The following is a 20,232-nucleotide window of genomic DNA, read 5'->3' on the forward strand; positions in this document are numbered from 1 at the left end:
AGCCTTCACTAAGAAATTGAGGGTGAAATTATGTGTTTATGAACTGTTTTAAAGAATTTGCATTTCATTCATGGGGAGATTCTGGGCCAGCAAAATATCAAGGGCAAAAACCCTGTGGACTTAATCAAGTGAGTACTTGACTCTCCATTTCATCATTCTTAACCTTTGACTGAAGTGGAGATGAGTATTTTCCCACTGCCCAAATCCCCCCAGGTTGTAATCAGTTGTGTTTCCATTCTCTAACACTTACTTAAAAAAAAAAAAATTAAACTACAAGAACTCAATTAGATTCACCTACAGTATTATTCTCAATTATATTTTTATTAAATTCCAAGGTGGACTTACCTTCCAGGTATAAATAATTTTTCCATTTCTTTCAACATTTACAACGTAGAGTGCTGATGAATTCTCAGAAGTGTCTGAAATAAGAAGTACAAAAAGGCACAGGATTTTTTGATTTTTGTATTCAGCTATAATTTATGCATACTTTAAGCAAATATGCTAAATACATTTTTACTTGTAAATACTTATTTGCATATGCCAAAATTACTCCTTTCTGAAAAAGAGGGAGTACTTCTTACACCATTATTTAAATCTGATAAACTTAAGCACAGATAGTTAAGAGACTTCAAAACATGCAAGAAAAAAATTATTTTTGTAAATACCTACCTCTTAATTATGATTATGATTCTAATTACCATTACTTTTTGTTATGAAAATTGAATGTGCTTTTTCAAGGAATAAAAAAACCAAACCAAACCAAAATTACCCCCTTGTATTTATTCACTATACACAACATGGGGTTCAGACAGTTAAGCCATACCCCAGTCCCCTGGACACTACAGGAAGAGAGAACTAGCCTGAGAAAAATATCATTTGCTCACACCTGCCCCTTCAGCATCTCAACGGAAAGCCTGAAAACAAACTACATCTTTAGACATTAGTTTTATACCACCAACACTACCTCTCCTGTGTCATTCTTAGCCCCTCCTCCTCCTCCAAAAAGAAATAAATAAAGAAAAAACCCCACCAAAACCCAAAGAACCCCAAGACTAAATACCATATAGAGAGATATGCAACCTACCTACAAGTACAGGGAACTAAACAATGCAGGACACAAAATTATTTGGGATGTGAATGAAAGAGTACTGTTAAAACAGAAACAAATAAGCAGGAAGCTAAGATGGACACAGAAAGAGAAGAACATATCTGGACAAAGCAGTAGAAATTAAAAAGAAAACCACCAGAAAAAAAAAGGATAAAATATTGAACTCAAGGTGAGAAAAATGCATGATTTCCTGACTCTGCTTTTATGTTTTCTCATAACAGCCAACAAAATGTTTTCTCACCACAGCCAACAAAAAATGTGTTTATCTGTGACGAAATTTTTACTAGAAGTGGAAATTTTGCCCTTAGTAAGGTTGAAGCTTGTATGATTGGTCTCAATTTTATAATAAAGGCGGCCTGCAGTTCAGCAAGCATCAACATAAAGAACTCTCCTCAACCCTCTGCAAGCATTTAGTCAAGTCTGACACTATTTACTTGGCAGTTATCATGAAGTGTTGATAGAAGGAAGACACTTAGTGAAACTTAGTTTAACAAGCCTGATACTATAAACTGGCTTGTACAGCTTGCAGTGATAAGGAAAAAAAAAAACTGTTTTCAGGTATTATCAGAAGAAAGTAAATTTTCCATTTTGTTGTGGGAGGACAATGAAAACCCATCCTGTACATTGAGCAACACATCACTTTCTATTGGTTTCAGATCACTCGAAGTACATTAGGGCTCGATGGTGACAACTGGGAGAGTCTAAGGTAACAATATACTCTCTTTTTTGTTTGAAGCTTCCTGGAACTTAAACTTTCACCTCAAACTTTCAAGATGAGTACTACGGTCTCCACATTTTCTCATTCAATACTTCCTCAGCACAGAATTTTGGCAGAGAAGAAGGTCCATGAACAATCTCCATGTCAATGAATTTACCTATCACCAGACACAGACATTTTAAAGGTGCTGAAAAAGTTCTGTGTCAGAAGAGAGTTTCTCTTCTGAAGAGAACAGCCAGTGGGAATATGGAGGCAAAGAAGTGGCAATGGTCTCTGCCCTTGGAAACTCCAGCAGTAAAATCCTGCACATAGAATTACAAATTCTTCCTCATGCCCACAGCTGAGACCAGTAGATGAAGGGCTGCAAAAAAACCAACCCAGCCTGCCTGCCCAGCACACAGCTTTTACCAACATAATCAGGAGAATGCAGAGTTTGATTTCCTGAAGGCAGCTCATAGCAGCTCATAGCAAATTAAGTAGAATAAAGAGATAATTCACTTTGCCTGCCGCTCCCTTCCTATCATCACAGCTACTCCCAGCTCTCACGCAATTAGCAGTTCTCACATGCTATCAAGTGCTTTCAAGTCCTTAGGAAAGAAAATAATAAATATGAATAAGTAACATCTGAAAATACTGACACAAAGTACCATGACTCCTAAACATTACTTGCTTTCTGTGATTAGATATTTCTTGGATGTTTAAATTAATCTTTTCAAATCCTTACCTCCCACCTTCATATTCCTAATATGACAGCACTGCATGAAAGGGAAAAAGCCACTATACACAGATAAGTTAAAATGCAATACAGCAGTGCTGGTATTTGATCAGATGCACCCTCCAAACTAGATTCTTATGATTCTGTATAACCCAGGGACATTGCTGAATGAAAACTCCATTACATTTTAAAAGACTCAATACAATTTTCTCCTTTCCAAACACAAGTCAGTGCCATTTTGAGACCCTTATGCCATTAACATACAGATTGATTTATCTTTGAATATATCACTGATGAACTGATAAATTCCTAAATTAATCAATTATGCGTGGAGAATTTCATAATTTGACCTCAGTTCCCTTTAGTATACCTTTCAATAATTGTTCAGTAAATGTAGAAAATGCAAAGTATTTTTTAACAGATTTTTTAAATGATGGCTTGCTAAATAATTCTCTTATTTACCAAGCTGACACTTTCTGGTTTGTTACCAAACAAAATCTTCTGAGCCTATTTGACAACAGCCCCTCAATGCAGGAAGCAAGTTAAGTATTTTAAGTAAAGTAAAAGCAACTGAAGGCATTTCAAGTTCATCACACTTGCATATCAATGGTAGTAACTGAAGTAGTAACTTTTACTGTATTATAATTTTATTACAATAAGGTTTTCATCAGTTTCTGAAAAGCAGAACTGAGCCAGCTGCTCTGCAGATGAATAACAAGCAGAAAGCCACAGTGCCAAGAATACGGGAGGTCACTTTTTTCCAACCACTACCCCGAGCCCTCGCTACGCCGGCGATCGCACGGTGCTGTGACAGCTGACGCTGCATCTAATTTTAAACCAGCACTCGTTCACCAGGCACACCAAAGTGTTCAGGCTGTGGGGCTTTTCCTCACAGAAAGGGGAGTAGCGTGGGAGAGGGAGTCGTGCTAACACTTTTTTTTTTCTTTTTTCTTTTTTTTTTTTTTTTTTTTTTTGGCTGGGGGAGGAGGGGAGAACAAAAAGAGAAAGCCCCAAACGTGTGAAGAAGCAGGAAGAAGAAACAAGCTGTGGAGTGTAGCAGATGTGTAGAAGTGTTTTCGGCATGTCACAAATTCCTTGAGGACAGCAAACTTGCCCACCTCAAGTCCCCCGGCACCCGAGGGTCGCTCCCCTCGAGCCCCGGCCGAGGCGGGCCCAGGGGCCGCTCCCCCGCCGCCATCCCCCGGCCCCCGCGGCCGGAGCTCCCGCTGCGGGCCTGCCCGGGGGTCTCTCGGGGAGCCGCACCCGGGGGCCTCGCAGCAGCCCGGCTCCTCCGCGGGCGGGAGGGCACAGAGGCGGCCGGAGAGAGGGAGAGACGGCCGGCCCGAGGAATGGGGCTCTCCCCGGCCTCCCGGAGCGTTACCTAGAGCCGCGGCGCAGCCCCGCTCCACCAGCCAGGGCACCACGTCCCTCCGCAGCTCGAACTCGGGCACCAGGCGCAGCAGCATAGCCCCGGCCCGGGCCGCCGCCGCTCCGGCTCGGCTGCCCTCAGCCCGCCCCCCGCGGGGTGGGGGCGGCCCTCGGGGGTTCCGGCGGTTCCCGGCCCGCTCCCGGCGCCTCCGGCCCTTCCGCTTCCTACCGGGTACGGCCGCGGCGGCACAGCGCCTCCGAGCCTCCCGCGGCGGGCGGCCTCCGTGCTGGTGGCCCGCCAGACTCGAAGGCTCTCGTTTTCCCCATGGAGCGGGCGCGCAGGCTCCTCCTCAGGCCGGCTGGAAGAATCACAGAATCACAAAATATTCTGAGTTGGAAGGGACTCAGACATCATCAAAGTGCAGCTCCTGGCCCTGAGCAGGTCAGCCACAAAAATCACACCCTGTGCCTGAGAGCATTGTCCAAAGGCTTCTTGGTGCTGTGACCGCTTCCCTGGAGAGCCTGTTCGAGTGTCCCTCCATCCTCTAGGCGAAGAACCTTTTTCTAATATCCAACCTACACTTCCCCTGGCACAGCTCCAGGCCATTCCCTCCTGTCACTGGTCACCAGAGAGAAGAAGGGGCAATGCTTTAGGAAGCTTCCCCACGGAGTGACTCCAAGTGCCTCCGACAGCAGCCTGTCACTGAGGCCTGGAGTTGAGCTTCAGTCACTTGGTGTTCACAAACCGGGAGGCCTTGTGATGAGTTGCCCTGCTTGTGATCTCCCAGGAAGCATTAGGTGTTTTCCAGAACTTCAAGTAACATCCCTTTTTCTGAGACTGTTCGCTCTGAAATTGCTTGTTGAATAGATGGAGTCTCTGTCTGTAAACTGCTGGCAAAGCATGGGATGTCTTCTCAGACTAGGCCTGGCCTGTTTGTGCTTTTCATCTGCAAAGAAGGCAAAACTTCATGTAATCTTAGGGGGGGTTGTGGTTTGTTTGCTTGGGGTTATTTTAGCTGTTGAAAATATTTGTAGCGCTGATAAAGTGCTACTCCATGGCTATCTATAGCCTGCCTAATTACCATTTCCTTTCTGAAATGTGCTGGCTGATACCAGCCAGCTAAAGGTGGCATAAGACTGGAAAGAGGCTGTGAGAGCACACACCAAGCTTGATGTACCCAAATGCACAACAGCTTGAACCTATTCTAAGAGCTAATCCCTGTACCGAGTTTTTCCCCATCACTGCTAAGATCTAGAGCTATAAAAAGGCCAGATCAGAATCAGGTATGTCTGCAAAGTGTGGATGAAAGGCAGGTTGATAATTGAAATGCAAAGCAAACATTCTCTTCTTCTCAATCTCCATATTGCCAACTTTTACAATTTTACCACAAGTTTTGTATTCAGCATTTTTCTTAAAGCTCCTTAGATCAGGTGGTTGTGCAAGAATTTCAGCTTATATTTTCACTGTTGTGAAATAAAGCTTGAAAATGTGACTGGAGTATTTATTTCAGACATGAAAGTAGAAAACAGAAAAGAGGTCCCAAATGGATGCATTTTCTGAGATAAAAGACAGGGCTACTTTATGAGTATGAGAATGACACAACTGCAAATGACACAACTGGAGAGGCAAGCAAAGGAGGGAAACAAAGCCAATGAAATGACTGATTCTGTAAGTATGTGCAAAAAGGGAGATTTTCATGTGGAGAAAGTCTCCTGTACCCAGATCTAGAGTTCATGTTTATTATGTAAAACTCTGTATTCCTTGAGCCATCAGTCTGGCTATGCATGCCTGAGGCCATACCTACAGGCCAAGAGCTCCAGGTTGAATTCTAAGAAGCACAACACATTCCTTAGAAACCACAAAACTGACTCATTCGTAGTTCTTCAAGTAATAACTCAGTATAGGGTATGCCACCTTAAACTTGATACATAAAATTAAACAGGTGATGAAAAAACCATAAACATCTAAAAAAACCCTTCAGCAGTCTTTGAATTAAGACAGAGCCTGATATATTTTGGATAATATCTCTCAACTTTGCTAGATGGAGAAAGAAGCTCTTGGTTTAAAGAAACAATCCATTTTCTTATCTCTGTCAGGTGAAATTAATGTTATAACCCATTTGTCACTTTTGCTTGCATCATGAAACCAAATTGTGAATTTTGCTTTCAATTTATACTTAGTTTCCTTTTCTGATTATCTGACTCAATTTTGGTTTTTAGTTCCAGTCTGAAACTGTGCAGGCACAGGAGCTGATCCCAATGGAGCAACTTCCAGGAGTGGGATGTGAAATTAAAACTCCCATAAAAAAAGAGACAGATTAAATTTCTCTATTTTCTTTTTAATCAGAAATCTGTTCCTGCCTTAGTAACAGGAGGATCTTCCTCAAATTTTTATCTGGATTGAGTCTTGACAACAGGGAAATCATTAAAGAGCAGTAATGGTGCTACTGATTACATTGTAACCATCATCAGCATTATTTTATTGCTAATAACATTTTTTGTGCTAACTTCCCGTGTCCCTATAATCCCTTTTCACACAGTTCATATGGTAAGCATTACAAAATTATACCATGACACAAGCATGGGTCCGATGAAGCATTGCCCCCTGACATGGCAGTGATGGGTGTAAGGCACCTTTCAGCTCTCAACAAAACAAAGCTTTGTTCATGGACAAAAACATACGGATCCATAAACCATCGATGTGTTCCACTTTGGGAAATTATACATAAGACTTCTTATGAAGAATGAATATTTGAAATAATTATTTGAGCACATGACAGCCTGCCAAACAGTTCATGACTTTTTTGGGAAGTGCTGCTTACTGAGGGCAACTTCTTTTCCCGCCATTCCAGTAATAGAGGGTTTATTGTCATCATGTCTAGACAGTTGTTTCCTTGACTGTTTTCATCCAGTCAAACACAAAAAATATACATAAATTTTCTTCCTGAAGTTGGTGCTTAATATGTTTACTAAATCCTCTTGGCAACACAAATATGATGCAATTTGAAATATATATTTTAGTAGTAAAATGTGCAATTCAGAGTTAGTAGAATAAAATACCTTTGTTTCAGTGTGTGAGATTACCTTTTTTTAGTCCACTGAATATCAATATGGCTCAGAGTTATTTCACTGAAATCAGTCAGCATCTGTTATGGAAGCCAGTACTTCGTGGAGGTGCTTTTATATGCTTTGTTTAATAATTCATCATAGGAAATAGTCTTTCAACTGCTAGTGAAAAAATAATCTTGCTATTCATGCTGATGTTGAACAGCACCTTCTTTTAAATGGCTTTATTGAAGTCAGTAACATGCTCAATCCAGTAACATGAGTGAACGAGGCTCCTGAAACAGTTAAGGTATTCCTCAAAGTGAGGAAGGGGAAGAGACTGGGACTTAGGGAAGTCTCTGACTGTCATCCAAGTGGCATTTTTGTTTCCGCTGCTTCTCCCTCCATGGCCCAGGCTCTGAGGCTCCTTTGTTCTTTCCAGAGAATAACCCCTGCTAGTGCTGATGAAAGCTCTGTGAGCACACACTGTCTCAACAGCTGTTGGAGGAGCTCTTGGCTCTATGTTTATTCTTCAGCTCCAGCCTGATTTGGGATTCATCAGTAGGGTTTAGAAACTTGGGCTTTTTTCCTTTGTGATCTTTCAGTTTTGACTTCATTTTGAATTGCAAGAGGATAGTGTCGATACTTTGCAGCAGAGTTGCAACTCTCTTGGGAATTGGTATGACAATGCATATATCAGCAGGTCAGTTCCAATTTCTTTCATTTTTAAGACATCTTTCCATTATCATTTTTTTTGTAAAATGAAATAAATATTTAGCATAAATGCATTCCTTCAAAATGTACAGTTGCAGCACTATAGAATGGAGGCTATAGACAGGGACAGCACAGGGTGAACACATCAGTCTGACTTTTGTCTCACTGAGCATCAGGCGCTTTGAAAATAGGGTTCTAGTATGAGGTTTTTTGCCTAGGGTCCTTCCAGTTAATGAAGAAATATAAGAACTCCAGAGAGTAACTGATGCCACCTGGTTTTAGCAGTTAATTTAAGGTACATTTTGCCTGATTGTGGATGCTGGTTCTCCTGTCCCCTCACTTCTGCTCTCATGCCTATTGGGAATGTGCAGCTGAAGACCTGGAGGAAAGTGGCACTGTCCCTTCCCATTTCTGCCTTCAATTAGATCATATCCAATGTGATATGGGAGGGGGCCCTGAGGGTGCAGTTTGATGGGCAGCTGATCTAACAGCTCATGACTGTTGAAAGGATGGACCCAGACTTCATTCCCTTCTTGTTTTCTTCTCCCTTCTTCATCCCCAGGTCACTCAGCCTCTTTCTTCGTTTGCCAGCTCTCCTGTCCATCTAACACCTCTGTGATCCAGCTGTACTGGCTAACGCACTAACACCTATTTACTTTTTTTTAATAGTTTAATTTTCTACCAGCTTATGAAGTGTCTCCAGTCACAGAAGGCCTTTACAAGTCCACAGCCATTGCAAAGGGAAGCAGTGGTTCTGTGGCCCTGGCAGCAGGGAGGGGAATGGAATAGAAGATCTCCCTGTACTGGTGGCAGTGAAGTGTTAGACCCACATGGCTCATTCAGACCCCTTGCAAAATGCCTTCCTCTGACATTCAAGTTGAAAGAAGCAGTCATTTTTGCCCAGCATTGCTCTGATCCATTGCCCAGCTGCTGCTGGCATAGCTTCCAGACCAGAGAACTGATCCAACTGAAAAGTAACCTTGAGGGGAGAAGGAAGGAGGTGGAAGAGGATGGTTTCAGTAATGTCAGCTATCTATCAAGGTTACTGAAACATTATGTCAACAAAAATGAAGTTGCTCTACAGAACTGGGAATAAACCACTCATTCTGGGCAAAAGACCTTGGGGATACTGCTTTCCCTGATGTTGGTGCTCACTTAGGTCAGTGGAAGTTTCTGCCAAACTGCAGCCTTAGGATGTGGTTAATGGTGGTAGAGGCATCTGTTTCCCTTGACTTACAGTAAAAGGAGTCTAGGTATGAGCTTTTAGCTGATTGAAGTCAGGTGAGTAAAACCTACTTTTAGCCTCCTTGGACTGCTTTTCTGTTTCCATCAAGATCAATAGAAACCACTGGTTTTTAATACCTTATTTGTATACTCTTACAACCATTTCTTTGATACTGCGCAACACTTTTAATATACTTAAATTATTCTCTGAAAATCTGAATACATTTCCCTGGCACATCCTAAAAATATCTTTTATTTATTATATGTTAGTTCCAAACAAATGTCACATTAATAAGCAGAGAGTCTTGGGTAGGTGTACGTCATCAGTCACGCAGTGGTTTCTTCTTCCAAAATACTTCCAGAATTAGGTCTGACCTCTTTTAACAATGAGCTATTTATAGGATTCATAAGGGCCTTATCCTCCAACCCTGACTCAGCCAAAACTCACCACTGACCTTGACCTCCTGCAGGCTATTCTTGTAGCCTTACTCATGTAAGGAGCTTTTATTCGCTGACCTGACTTGGGGAGTGTGTTCTCATGAGTATGATTTTACAGGCTTGGTTCCCAGCTCAGTGGGACATGGTAAAATGCCACAGAATCAATTCCTGATATGCATGTATTATTTTTACAATGTTATAAGTACCAAAAATAAGGGGGAAATATGCAGTTGAGTTCTGCATTCAATACTACAACAATAAACTGAGTTATTACATTAGGTGTGTATAGCTACAAATGAAAGCATTAAATTCTCGTTTTAGAAGACAGTACATATATTTTTAGAAGAAAGCACTCACTAGATTTCTCAATCATAAGAATTATTACTAAAAGTACTTGATTTTTTTTCTCAGGAAGATACAACTGTTTTTAAGTAGAATATTATTGCAGTGTTAGGTGATTACACTAGCACAGTATGACAATGGCAATCTTTTTTCTGTATTTTTTCTGTCTTTTTCTAAAAACCCTTCTAAGTAGTGTTGATTTTCCTAATGGTTTCCTGGTTTTCATTATGATGCAGGATGGTACATTTTAGACACTAATATGTTGCCATTAGTGGGTCAGGATAACAAGATGTATTGTGTATATTTAAAAAATTACTCTTAGCAGTCTATTATGTTTCCATTTGTTTAGAAACCCCGAAATCATAAAATCATTAAGGTTGAAAAAGGCCTCTAAAATCATTGAGTCCAACCATGAATCCAGCACCACTGTGTTTAGTACTAAACTGTATCCTCAAGTTCCACATCCATACAATTTTTTTGACACTTCCAGGGATGGTGATTCCACTCCTTTCCTGGGCAGCTTGTTCCAGTGCCTGACCACCCTTTTAGAGAAGAAATTTTTCTTAATATCAGATTTAACTGACTCTTCCCCAATATCCAGTCTAATGACTCTTCCAATTATAAAGATTGTAGTTATGTGTATTTGTTGTGTCTTCTTTACAACACGTTACACATCTCTTCCTTTTAGTTTTTTATCTTCTCACTTTAAAGTGGAAGAGTTAAAATTTTTAGGTGCTTTTATGAGTCCCCAGTGTTTTTTTCATTCACATTTGAATCTCTTATTTTTATTTCCCTAGATTTTGTTGTGCATGGTGAGACACTATTTATTAAATAGTGAATCATAAGTATATTATACGGTGGTCTTCTGTAGATCCTATATTTTGTTAGTTCATTTGAATACAAACCTGCAATGAACAGATACCTCCAGTCAGTTGTCTCCTATGATGCCTAGGCCTTTTCCTTGAATGGCCTTGAATTTCCTTGAATTTCCTTGATGGACTCTGTTATCCTTATGAGTATTTGAAGGAAATCCTTCCAATCAGCACTGCTGTGCATTTGTTAGCATTTGACTTTTTCTCTTTGTGTTGCCAGTTAAGCTCATTCCACGAGCCTAGTCCTGGAGACGTGTACATCTTCCCATGCTTCTGAAGAACCACAAACAACAGGGACACAGGCAGTAAGGAATTGTCCTTTCTTGACCATGTTGGAAGCTGAGACTCAGCTTTTATTCTTTCCCAAGGTCAGGCCAAGACATGGTGGAAAGCAGATCATGTCTGTCCTGACTATTCCATGACTGGCATCAGGAGGCACTTCTGCTACTGGACTCCAAGACATTTCTTATTGCCTTGGTCAGTACTTACAAACAGTATCTACAAGGGAGTGTTACTTGTTTATCATTGTATGATGTATCCATGTGAATAAACACTACTCTTAGACCTGGGTGCAGCACTTTTATCCATTACAGCCCCTTCCTATAGCTCTCATGTTTAATGCCCATTGACCCTCATGTCCTACAAGCAGAAGTCTTCTTGCCTAGTCAGTTCTTTTTTCCTAAGGTCTCCAGCCTCCTTCCATTCCCTACACAACAGGCTGCCATAGAGATCTGTGCCAAGTTCTCCATGAGCACATACTGGCCAGCCTTCTCTTCCATCTTTTCCTCTGCACACTCCTCTCTTTTCACCCCAGCCAGCAAACACAAGCATTGCTTGTGTCATATCTGACTTGTTTATAGCCCAGTCTGCCCTGGGTTCTAACCAAAAGGCACCTTTTGCTTTCCTCTTCTTCTTTCTCCCATTTTGGGTCACTGACTCCTCATTCCACTACAAATGACATTGGTCCAAAACTGAGGCATACTGCAACTGGGCTTGATTCCACCTCTTCCCACAGCACTATTAATTGTTCTTGTTACAGCAGGAGTACAGAAACCAAAAATTTACTTAATATTGCATATGGATGCATTGTTGTACCTTCAGAAATTGTCAGTTCCAAATGCTTCTGAGAAAGGTGCAAGTAGCCCTGTGGTTGTCAAATAATGATACTGTACACCTGTCTTCGATGTTAGGTTTCATTCTGATCTCTGATAGTCAGAGACTGATTTATCCTCAAAGTGTAACATTTAATATTCCAGGGTATTCAGATTAATTAGAACTATACATATTCTCAAAATCCAAAGAAATGTTTAATTCCTTTTTAAGTTTTAGGCTCAATGACCTTTTTTATTCACAGTCTAATTACAGAGTACATGAGAAGTAAGAGAGAAGTAAGAGAATTATTTAAGAAACTTCCATCATTTATTTGCTTTGAATTAATTTCAAACTCCTGCTCCATCTTTCCTATTGCACCTTTTAGTCTTCTGTGCTCTTTCCTAAGTCAATCACAATTAATCTTTTAAATTTTTCTTCAGAGAAGCTGCTCTGGATCATGCTTGTAGCTTTTCCTGAACATCTTCTGAGGAGAGCCTTTGAAAAACCTTCTTTAAAACCCAGAAGTAATGTATATGCATTTGTTTTTCCATTTTGTCAGGACACTCAGGAGTATGGTTTTCCTTTGCATGGGCAGAGGTGTTTGGCCTATCATGATCATGGTTAGGCCTTTTATAAGTCTGTCATTAGAGACTGTGTCAACCACTTGACCTAGCGATAAAGATCCTTATTTTATAATTCCTATAAATCTTTTTCAACCATGTTTTTGTGGATATATATGCATGTTACTGACTTTAAGTACTATTAGATAGTTAGATGATTTAAATGAGAAAATTTGTATGTTAGCCCATGAACTTTCTCATTCTTACAGTGTTGGATGTATCCTGTGTTTTATTTTAAATTTATCAGTTTATAATATCTATGTTATTTCCTCTGTAATCCTTCTGCTGTTTTTGTATTTTTATTACAAGAAAAATATTATTGTAATCAATGTTCTCTGCTGGGAAAAAAAAAACCTAAACAGGGGTGATTATTTGTTTTGCATAAAACTTCAGACTAACTAAGCCAGTCAGATCAAAGGTCCATCTAAATAACATCTTGCCTCTGACAGTAGCCAGTAATAGATGCTGAGAGAAAGCATATATAAAAACATAAAAGTTTTTTTTTTCCTTCTCTTGCAACTCTTCCAGATTATAAAATTAAGGAATCTGAAATATACTAATTTATTTTTTGGCATCCAAAAAATCCTATGATAATTAGTTAAATTATTTAATAAATGGAAGAAGTAGATGTCTGTTTAATTCTCCTGCCTGATAATTTTATGTGATGTATTGTAGTTTTTAAGCTAAGAAAAAAGTGCATTATCATTCTCCTCTCAGGATTTTATATACATTTATCACTTTTTCCTTATTCCAAGCTGAGGAGTGCATTTCATATCCTTTAATGTAAAATATATGTCCTGCTTCTTACAATCCTTATTAAACTTCTTAGTGTTTTTCTGAGACTCGTGTTTGAATAGGCATACAGAGGCTTTATTCTTTGTTAATTGTTGTTTTTATTTTCTTGGGAGTGCCATTGATCCATAATTTGCATCTTTAATATTGTAATAAAGTTCCCTTTAATTTTTCTTACGTCAGTAACTATTTGCTTGTCAAATTCTCACCTAGACCTTCTAATTTCCATTTTATACTTTATTTTCCATAAGTATCTTTTTGAAGGTATGTAAATGAGTGGTTTGCTTTTCACAGGCAGAAAAGCCATCTAATGTTAATTTTCAGCTGTAGCTCACACATTGCTTTTAGCTTTGGCCCTAGGGCAGGAAGCAGCTGTCCGGGACAGCAGACTGGTGGGGACAGTTAAATTGCTGTAGAAACAGTCTGTACTTGGCAACGTCCTTCAGAAGATTTCAGGAGATCAAAATGAACCCATGAGGTTCAACAAGGCCAAGAGCAAGGTCCTCCACCTAGACTGGGACAATCCCCAGGATCAATACAGGCTGGTGGACGAAGGGATTGAGAACAACCCTGATGAGAAGGACTTGGGGATGCTGGTGGATGAGAGCTGGACATGACCTGGCAATGTGCACTCTCTGCCCAGAAAGCCAGCTGTGTCCTGGGCTGCATCCAAAGCAGTGTGGGCAGCAGGGAGAGGGAGGGGATTCTGCCCCTCTTACTCTGTTCTCATAAGACCCCACCTGGAGTTCTGCATCCAAGTCTGGCATCTTCTGCACAGGAAAGAAACAGACCTGTTGGAGCAGTGTCAGAAGAGGGTCACAAAAATTATCAGAGGGCTGGAGCTCCTCTCTTATTGAGGGCAGGCTGAGAGAGTTGGAGTTGCCCAGCCTGGAGAAGAGAGGATTCCAGGAAGATGTTATTGTGGTCTTTCTTTACTTAAAAGATAAGGCTTATAAGGCTTATATGAAAGATGGAGAATGATATTTACTGTGCCCTGTGGTGATAGGAGAAAGGCTAATGTTTTTAAACTGTAAGGGAGTAGATTAGATTGCTTATAAGGAAGAAATGTTTTATGGTGAGGGGTGGGTGAGACACAGGAACAGGTTGCCCAGGTGAAGCTGGGCATACACTATCCCTGGAAATGTTCAGGTTTGGATGGGACTTTGTGCAACCTCCCTGCCCATGGCAGGAAAAGATGTGCCTGACCATGGCAGAGGGTTGGACTAGATGATCTTTAAGGTCCCTCCTGATGCAGATTGATTCTGTGCTCACTTCTTGCCAAGCCCATTTTCTTACCTACTCCTTGCCCAGTAGGAAGAGAGTGGCCACGGAAAACAGCAGTGCCTTGCAGTTGCACTGGGTTTTACATGTTCACACGTTCCTAGTGGGGACTGTGGGTAGGGTAATGTGCAGGGTGGTGCTGGACACACAAACTGTGGGACTGTCTCTTGGTTATGGGAACAAGAAGCTTGCTTAGTTTTCATGCTCTAAATTGCTTAAGGACCTCAGATTAGATACTCTATACTGCTTTGTGGACAGGGAGCCTAATGAGGTTAGCTAATGAGTTGTATGTCCCTTATTGTGCAGAATGAATGTTTCTACAAAGTTTTGTTTTAAGAACTCCATGAATAATAGCAGCCTTGAGTGGTATTCTCAGGCTGGGAAAAAAATTACATAAAAATGTAAATACATCTTTAAAAAACAGTTTTAATTACTTAAAAGCTAAGTGCACCAAATACCTTAATTCTAATTGTCTGATTGTTGTTTGACTTCTCTCTGAAGTGAGGTTACAATTATTTAGGTACCTTAAGGACACCTTGATATTTTACTGTAAATGCCCTCACTTTTTTTTTTTTTATTATTACCACAAACTATTTTTTTAATTCTATATTTTAATTACTGGTACATATCTCTTTTTCTCAAAATCCTGAAATAATATTTTTGATTCTGAATGTAAAGATCAGCTTCACAGGTCACTTTAAATATCAGGACAACTCAGATTGCCTGAACTAAAGGCAGTGGAGTCAGTTGAAAGTAATACAGCCTGCTGCTGCTCTGCTTTTTGTCATTTCTGGAAAGGTTTGAAGTTGGTGAATATATTGAAAGTTAGAAAAAGAGCGATCTTGCTTAAAATCTAGGTGGAGGTAGAAAACTTGCTCCATTAAACAACCTAATGAACTAATCATCAGAATCACTGAGGAGGGCAGGCAGCATCCTGCAGAGCTGCATTTGCAGCTTGCTGATCAGGCTCTGTTCCTTCCACTGAGAAACTCACTGAGGACACAGGATGAATGCACAACATGCAAATCTAACCAGTTGTAGTGCTTTTTGTAATTCTCCCATGACTAAGAAGCTAATGATCATGACTAATTTATTTCAGCCTTTTATCCTATGTCTTTTTATCTAAAGATGGGATCCCCAAGATGTCACTTCCCCTAAACTGTGGAAAGCACAGAGTAGTAATTTGTAACCTCCTCTCAGTGCTTCATTTTCAGCTGTGCCAGTCTGTAAAGCCACCACTTCTCCAGCACATCTGATGGGCTCACCAGGTGTGCACGGTGCAATCTTCACTTTCAAATGGCCAGTGCAAGTACATTTGTTTCAGGGGACTGCAAACACCCTAAGACCAGCTTTCAATTTGCTCAGGGCTGCAATCCTGACTGCCCTCTCACCATCCTTTCCATAGGAGCTCTCACTACCAGGAGAAGCTGAGTGTTTTCAAACATGCTGTTGTTCCTGGAAGAGCAGTTTGATCAGAGCATACTTGTTCTTTCAGGTGAAAGGCCATGAATTCACTTAGGAGTCCTGGCTACACAGAATTTGAAGAAAGTATGTGATTCCTTCAAACAGTGAAGAGTCATCCCCATGACTGAAGAGGATGAGTGTGAGGTGGAAGGCTTGGTCTTCTCCACAAAGGATACAGAGTTTCAAAACAAGACTAAGAAAAACATCCAAGTCTTTTAGAGAGTTACCAAGAACCCAAACTTGTGCAACTGTTAAGTGAGTGAGGAAGATGGGCAAGAGTGGTCTGTCTGCCCCACACCCCACCACCCCAAGGTGCTTTGTAACTACAAATACAAAGTAGTACAAAGCAAGGAATGTGTAAAAATAATTAACTCAAAGAGCAAAATTATTACAGCCACGAGCTGGGCCTGCTAGTGAACTAGATCAGGCTTAATAGTCTGTGAGGGTGAATCGTGTTCATAAAGTGGGGAAACCTGTGGTTTTTTCTTGCAGTTTTGTTGGGATTGGCCTACATGGCTGTATAAAGGTTGCAGAAGCAGGAAAACACAGGAATTACTGCTAGACCTGAAAGATAAAGCTGCAGATTTCAGGACAACTGTGTTCACGTAAGGCATGTATAATTTTTGCTTAAAATGGGCTATCTTTGAAGAGTAAGAAGTAGGTATGAGGACCACAGTAAGTTTTTTGGTTTTTTTGGTTGGTTGGTTTTATATATATATATATATAAAGAAAATTGAATCTTGTTGTAAATTAGCTGGCTTATTGGTGTGAGACTGTCTCAGACGCTAGATACATATATCAGCTGCTGTTAGCCCATGAAGATATAGCTGATGCTCCTAAGAATTACATTTTATAGCATACTTTCTGAACACTGTAATGCAGCCTTTCTCACCTGGACTAGACCTCTCACAACCCATCTAGAATACAAAATAAATGAAAAAAAAATTAGAGGCAGATATTAAAATCTTGGAAATATAACTAATAAATATAAAAGCTGGGAAAAAATTCTGTGTAGCAAAAGCAAATTAACATAAGTACCATAGCATCTTTAAACTTTCTTTTTTTTAATTGAAACAATTCCAGAATTAAAGTCACTTAAGGCTTGTCTTTAGGCCAGACTGACTGGAAAATGTTTCAATTTCAATGAACCACTGTTTGGTTTAGTCTTAAACTGGTAAGACCTGAAAAGCTTCCACAAAATCTCATTTAAATATAGCAATGCCCAATTTTGGTAATGTAACATGTACAAACAAGATGTCCATCAGTTTAGTTGGCAATTTTGAAAGATTTCCACTAAATTCCCTGCAATCTTCTGAAACATTTGAGAACCACAAATACTATGGACTTTTTTCCCCTGCTATTTAGAGAATAAATGTAGCTTACTTTCTACTGTTTTTTTATGCTAGTATTTTTTTATTCCTGCTTCAGTGTAGTTGATAGAGTAAAGCTTTTTCTCAGTGCTCAGCTTTTATTCTGTTGGGTGCTGGTTGTGCCTTTTGATCTGTGCTGGGGATTTACTGGTACAAAATAGGAACATAATTTGGTTTGGACCAGAATTTGATGTAATATTTTTAACATCTGTATTCCACGTGCATCTTTACAGATTATACTTATGGGCAAAGTATTGGTGCACATTTGAAAATTAGCTTTCTAGACACTAGCTAGACTTACTAGCTAGTAATCTTACTGTGGGAATAAAATTGGTATTTAAGGGAAAAAATTAGTGAATTCTATCTCATGATTCTTTTTTTGTTTCCTCTAATATGAATTAGAATGACTATATATTCTTGAATGTGTCATTTCAGCCTTCAGTTTCTAATTTTACAGTATTAAGTGACCAAGACTGTGTTCAGATCAGGGTTTGTATTTTTACAGACGAATGTAATTTTTACCATAAAAAAAATACATGTGAAAACTCAAGCTGCAATTTGAAAAAATAAAGAAAGCAAAAGTCAGGTTTACACAGATAAAAGGAGTTACAGCAGTGAAGATTTTAGTTCCAAGGCAAATCAAAATGTTTTGCCCTCTCTAATGGGGTGATGCAGTTGCCATGACTGCAATAGGGCATCAGTTTACAGTTTGGTTCATTTAAACTATTTCTTTACCAGAAGTACAGGCAGTCAGCCATATAAGTGGCCAAACCAGGAATGTATTGTTCTAATGTTTATGAAGTCAAAAAAACCCAAGCAGAAACCCTTCAGCCTTCTGTCCCACTTTGTCAGCTCTTTTAAAGTTTTGCAATGACAGGGTGATATGGAATATGTTTCATTTTCAATAAAACCTTGCCAGAGAAAATTCTGAGGGCACAAGCCACATTTCTGGAAATTGCAATGACTCAAGTGACTTCTTGTTCTGACAACTACAATTTTAAGCCTGGACTACTCTGATCTGTAATCAAGATAGGGAAAAAGAAACAGTGAAGTGGGCAAAACAGACAGGACTGGATTGCATCAGAATATGGTGTTTGTTTTCTTGTCTGACCCAATATAATACATAACTTTGAGATAAAGAGTAGTAAAAAGATTCTGAGGGCATTTCCTTTCTCTTTAATTTAGTCAGTTGTACAATTGTTTCAGGTTGGTCATTTGCTTTCAGAATTGTTTGTATTGTAGCAGGCTAAGGGAAGTTGTACCCCTATGGAATCATGGTTCTGAGAAGCTGTATGGGAATTCAGGAGATTGGTGCTTCATCCCTTACACTGAGCTGATCAGCTGTATCCTAGACCACCCTCAATGCAAGTATGCTTAAGTGATCTTAAAACTTCCAATTTCCTAAAGCCTTTCTAGTCCATGGTCTTCAAGCTAACCTATTTTGGTATTTAGCAATCCTTTAGGGTGGAAAGCATATTCTTAATGTCTATGCTAAATCTCCCAAACTATAAAATAACCTAGTTATTTCTTGGTTTTCCTCTTGTGGCCATGAGTAGGAATTAATGATCTGCTCTTTGTTTAAGGAGAGACTGTTTCTTTTTTTTTAACCTACAGTTATTTAAATATATATCCAATATGATAAAGTGCAGTAATACTGGAAGGGTGAGGATTTGCTGTATTGGACCTAGTTAGTGGTGTGTGCTCACTGTCCTTTCTGTGTGCCAGCCTACCACTCTTCCTTAGCAGTAAGAGAAACCCTCCCTTTGGCCTGTATTTGCTTGCACTGGTGCAGCCAGGTGGAGATTCAGTAACCTCTTGCCCTGCTCTGAATTTTTGCACTTGTAGTGCAGATGTGGCAAGGGCCTGTGGTGTTGGCAAAAACTTGTGTTCAATGAATTTGTCTCAGGCATAAATTTTATCCCGTACACAAACAACCTCAAAATGAGCAGATCCTGCCATTGCCTAACACTGTGGAATCCTGTAGACCACAGCAACAGCTTTGCAGAGCAGGATAACATTTCATTCAATGTTTTAACCTCTTTAAAATATTTGTAATTACTAAAAGCTAAATTATATTATCATGTAATGCTGAAGAATATGAATTCTGCTGAGTTAATCCTGAGTAATACTGCTGCTCATAAAAGCGAATTTGACCTCAATGTGTATGACAGATAGGATTAATCAATTTTAAATGTTTTCAGTATTTCAGAAACATGGAATGCTGTATAAATTATAAATATTAGTTTCCTTAGCTGAAAAAAAACCACAAAAAAAAAAAAAAAAAACAAAACCAAAAAAAACCAAACCAAACCAAAACAAAACCAAAAAAACATTTACCCCAGTAATCAATATTTGATCACAGTTTAAGTTATTGGCTGTGGTTCTACAAAGTGGCTGTGGTCATCCTGCTCTTACTCATTGCTGTGTAGAGGGGTCTTAGTGCAAATATGGTAAATGGGGGTAGTAAAAAGTCTGGGATAGTAAAAGGTCAAGAGCAACTCAGCAAATCAAAATTAACCCCAAGAAGTAGCAAGTACATTTCAGCAGATCCCTTTTCTTCTGTCCCCACTTCATGCTTTGAAACAGGATTATCACACAAACAGACTGTACAGTGGATCTGTGGCATTTAAAGAAGCATTTATGGGGCCTACCTACAAATTCAGAATCTGGGCTACCAACTGTCCAAAATTTCAGGAATCATTAACAAAAAGAGATTTTTTTTTTTAGCTCACGGTTACAGAAATATCTCCAATGTGACATCCGGGCTGCAGAACTGATGCTGCATTATCTTATATAAATTGCAGAGATACAGAGAACTCCAAAGTGTGAATATTTTTACTTTTCTTTAGGTCATTTTTAGATTACAATAACACCCTTATAACCCTTCCTATTCATCCAGCTAGTTAAATACTGGCCAGATTCTACCCTTGATCATTGTACAAATCATCCTCTGGTATTAAATGAGAAGTGACTGGGCCAAGTGTGAAGTACAGGCTTGGAAATTCTGCTTTCCTTTAGCCTTTCTGTAGCTCCAAACATCCCTGATGAGATCCACCACCATATTCCTGA

General features: G+C 39.7%; 1 protein-coding gene across 2 annotated transcripts in view; it reads right to left on the bottom strand.

The window, feature by feature from the left end:
* The window catches only part of GSAP (gamma-secretase activating protein), a 44,616-nt gene extending 40,429 nt beyond the window's left edge, over window positions 1-4,187 (bottom strand). For both annotated transcript variants that reach the window (XM_053977382.1, XM_053977381.1), the window contains exons 1-2: window positions 3,923-4,187; window positions 346-419 (exon numbers count right to left, since the gene is read on the bottom strand). In XM_053977382.1, coding sequence (XP_053833357.1) covers window positions 346-419; window positions 3,923-4,007 — 159 coding nt within the window. In that variant the 5' untranslated portion in view covers window positions 4,008-4,187. The remainder of the gene's footprint in view (window positions 1-345; window positions 420-3,922) is intronic.
* Window positions 4,188-20,232: the final 16,045 nt, after the last annotated feature.

This window comes from Vidua macroura, chromosome 5 (genome assembly GCF_024509145.1).
Source record: "Vidua macroura isolate BioBank_ID:100142 chromosome 5, ASM2450914v1, whole genome shotgun sequence".
Taxonomy (NCBI): domain Eukaryota; kingdom Metazoa; phylum Chordata; class Aves; order Passeriformes; family Viduidae; genus Vidua; species Vidua macroura.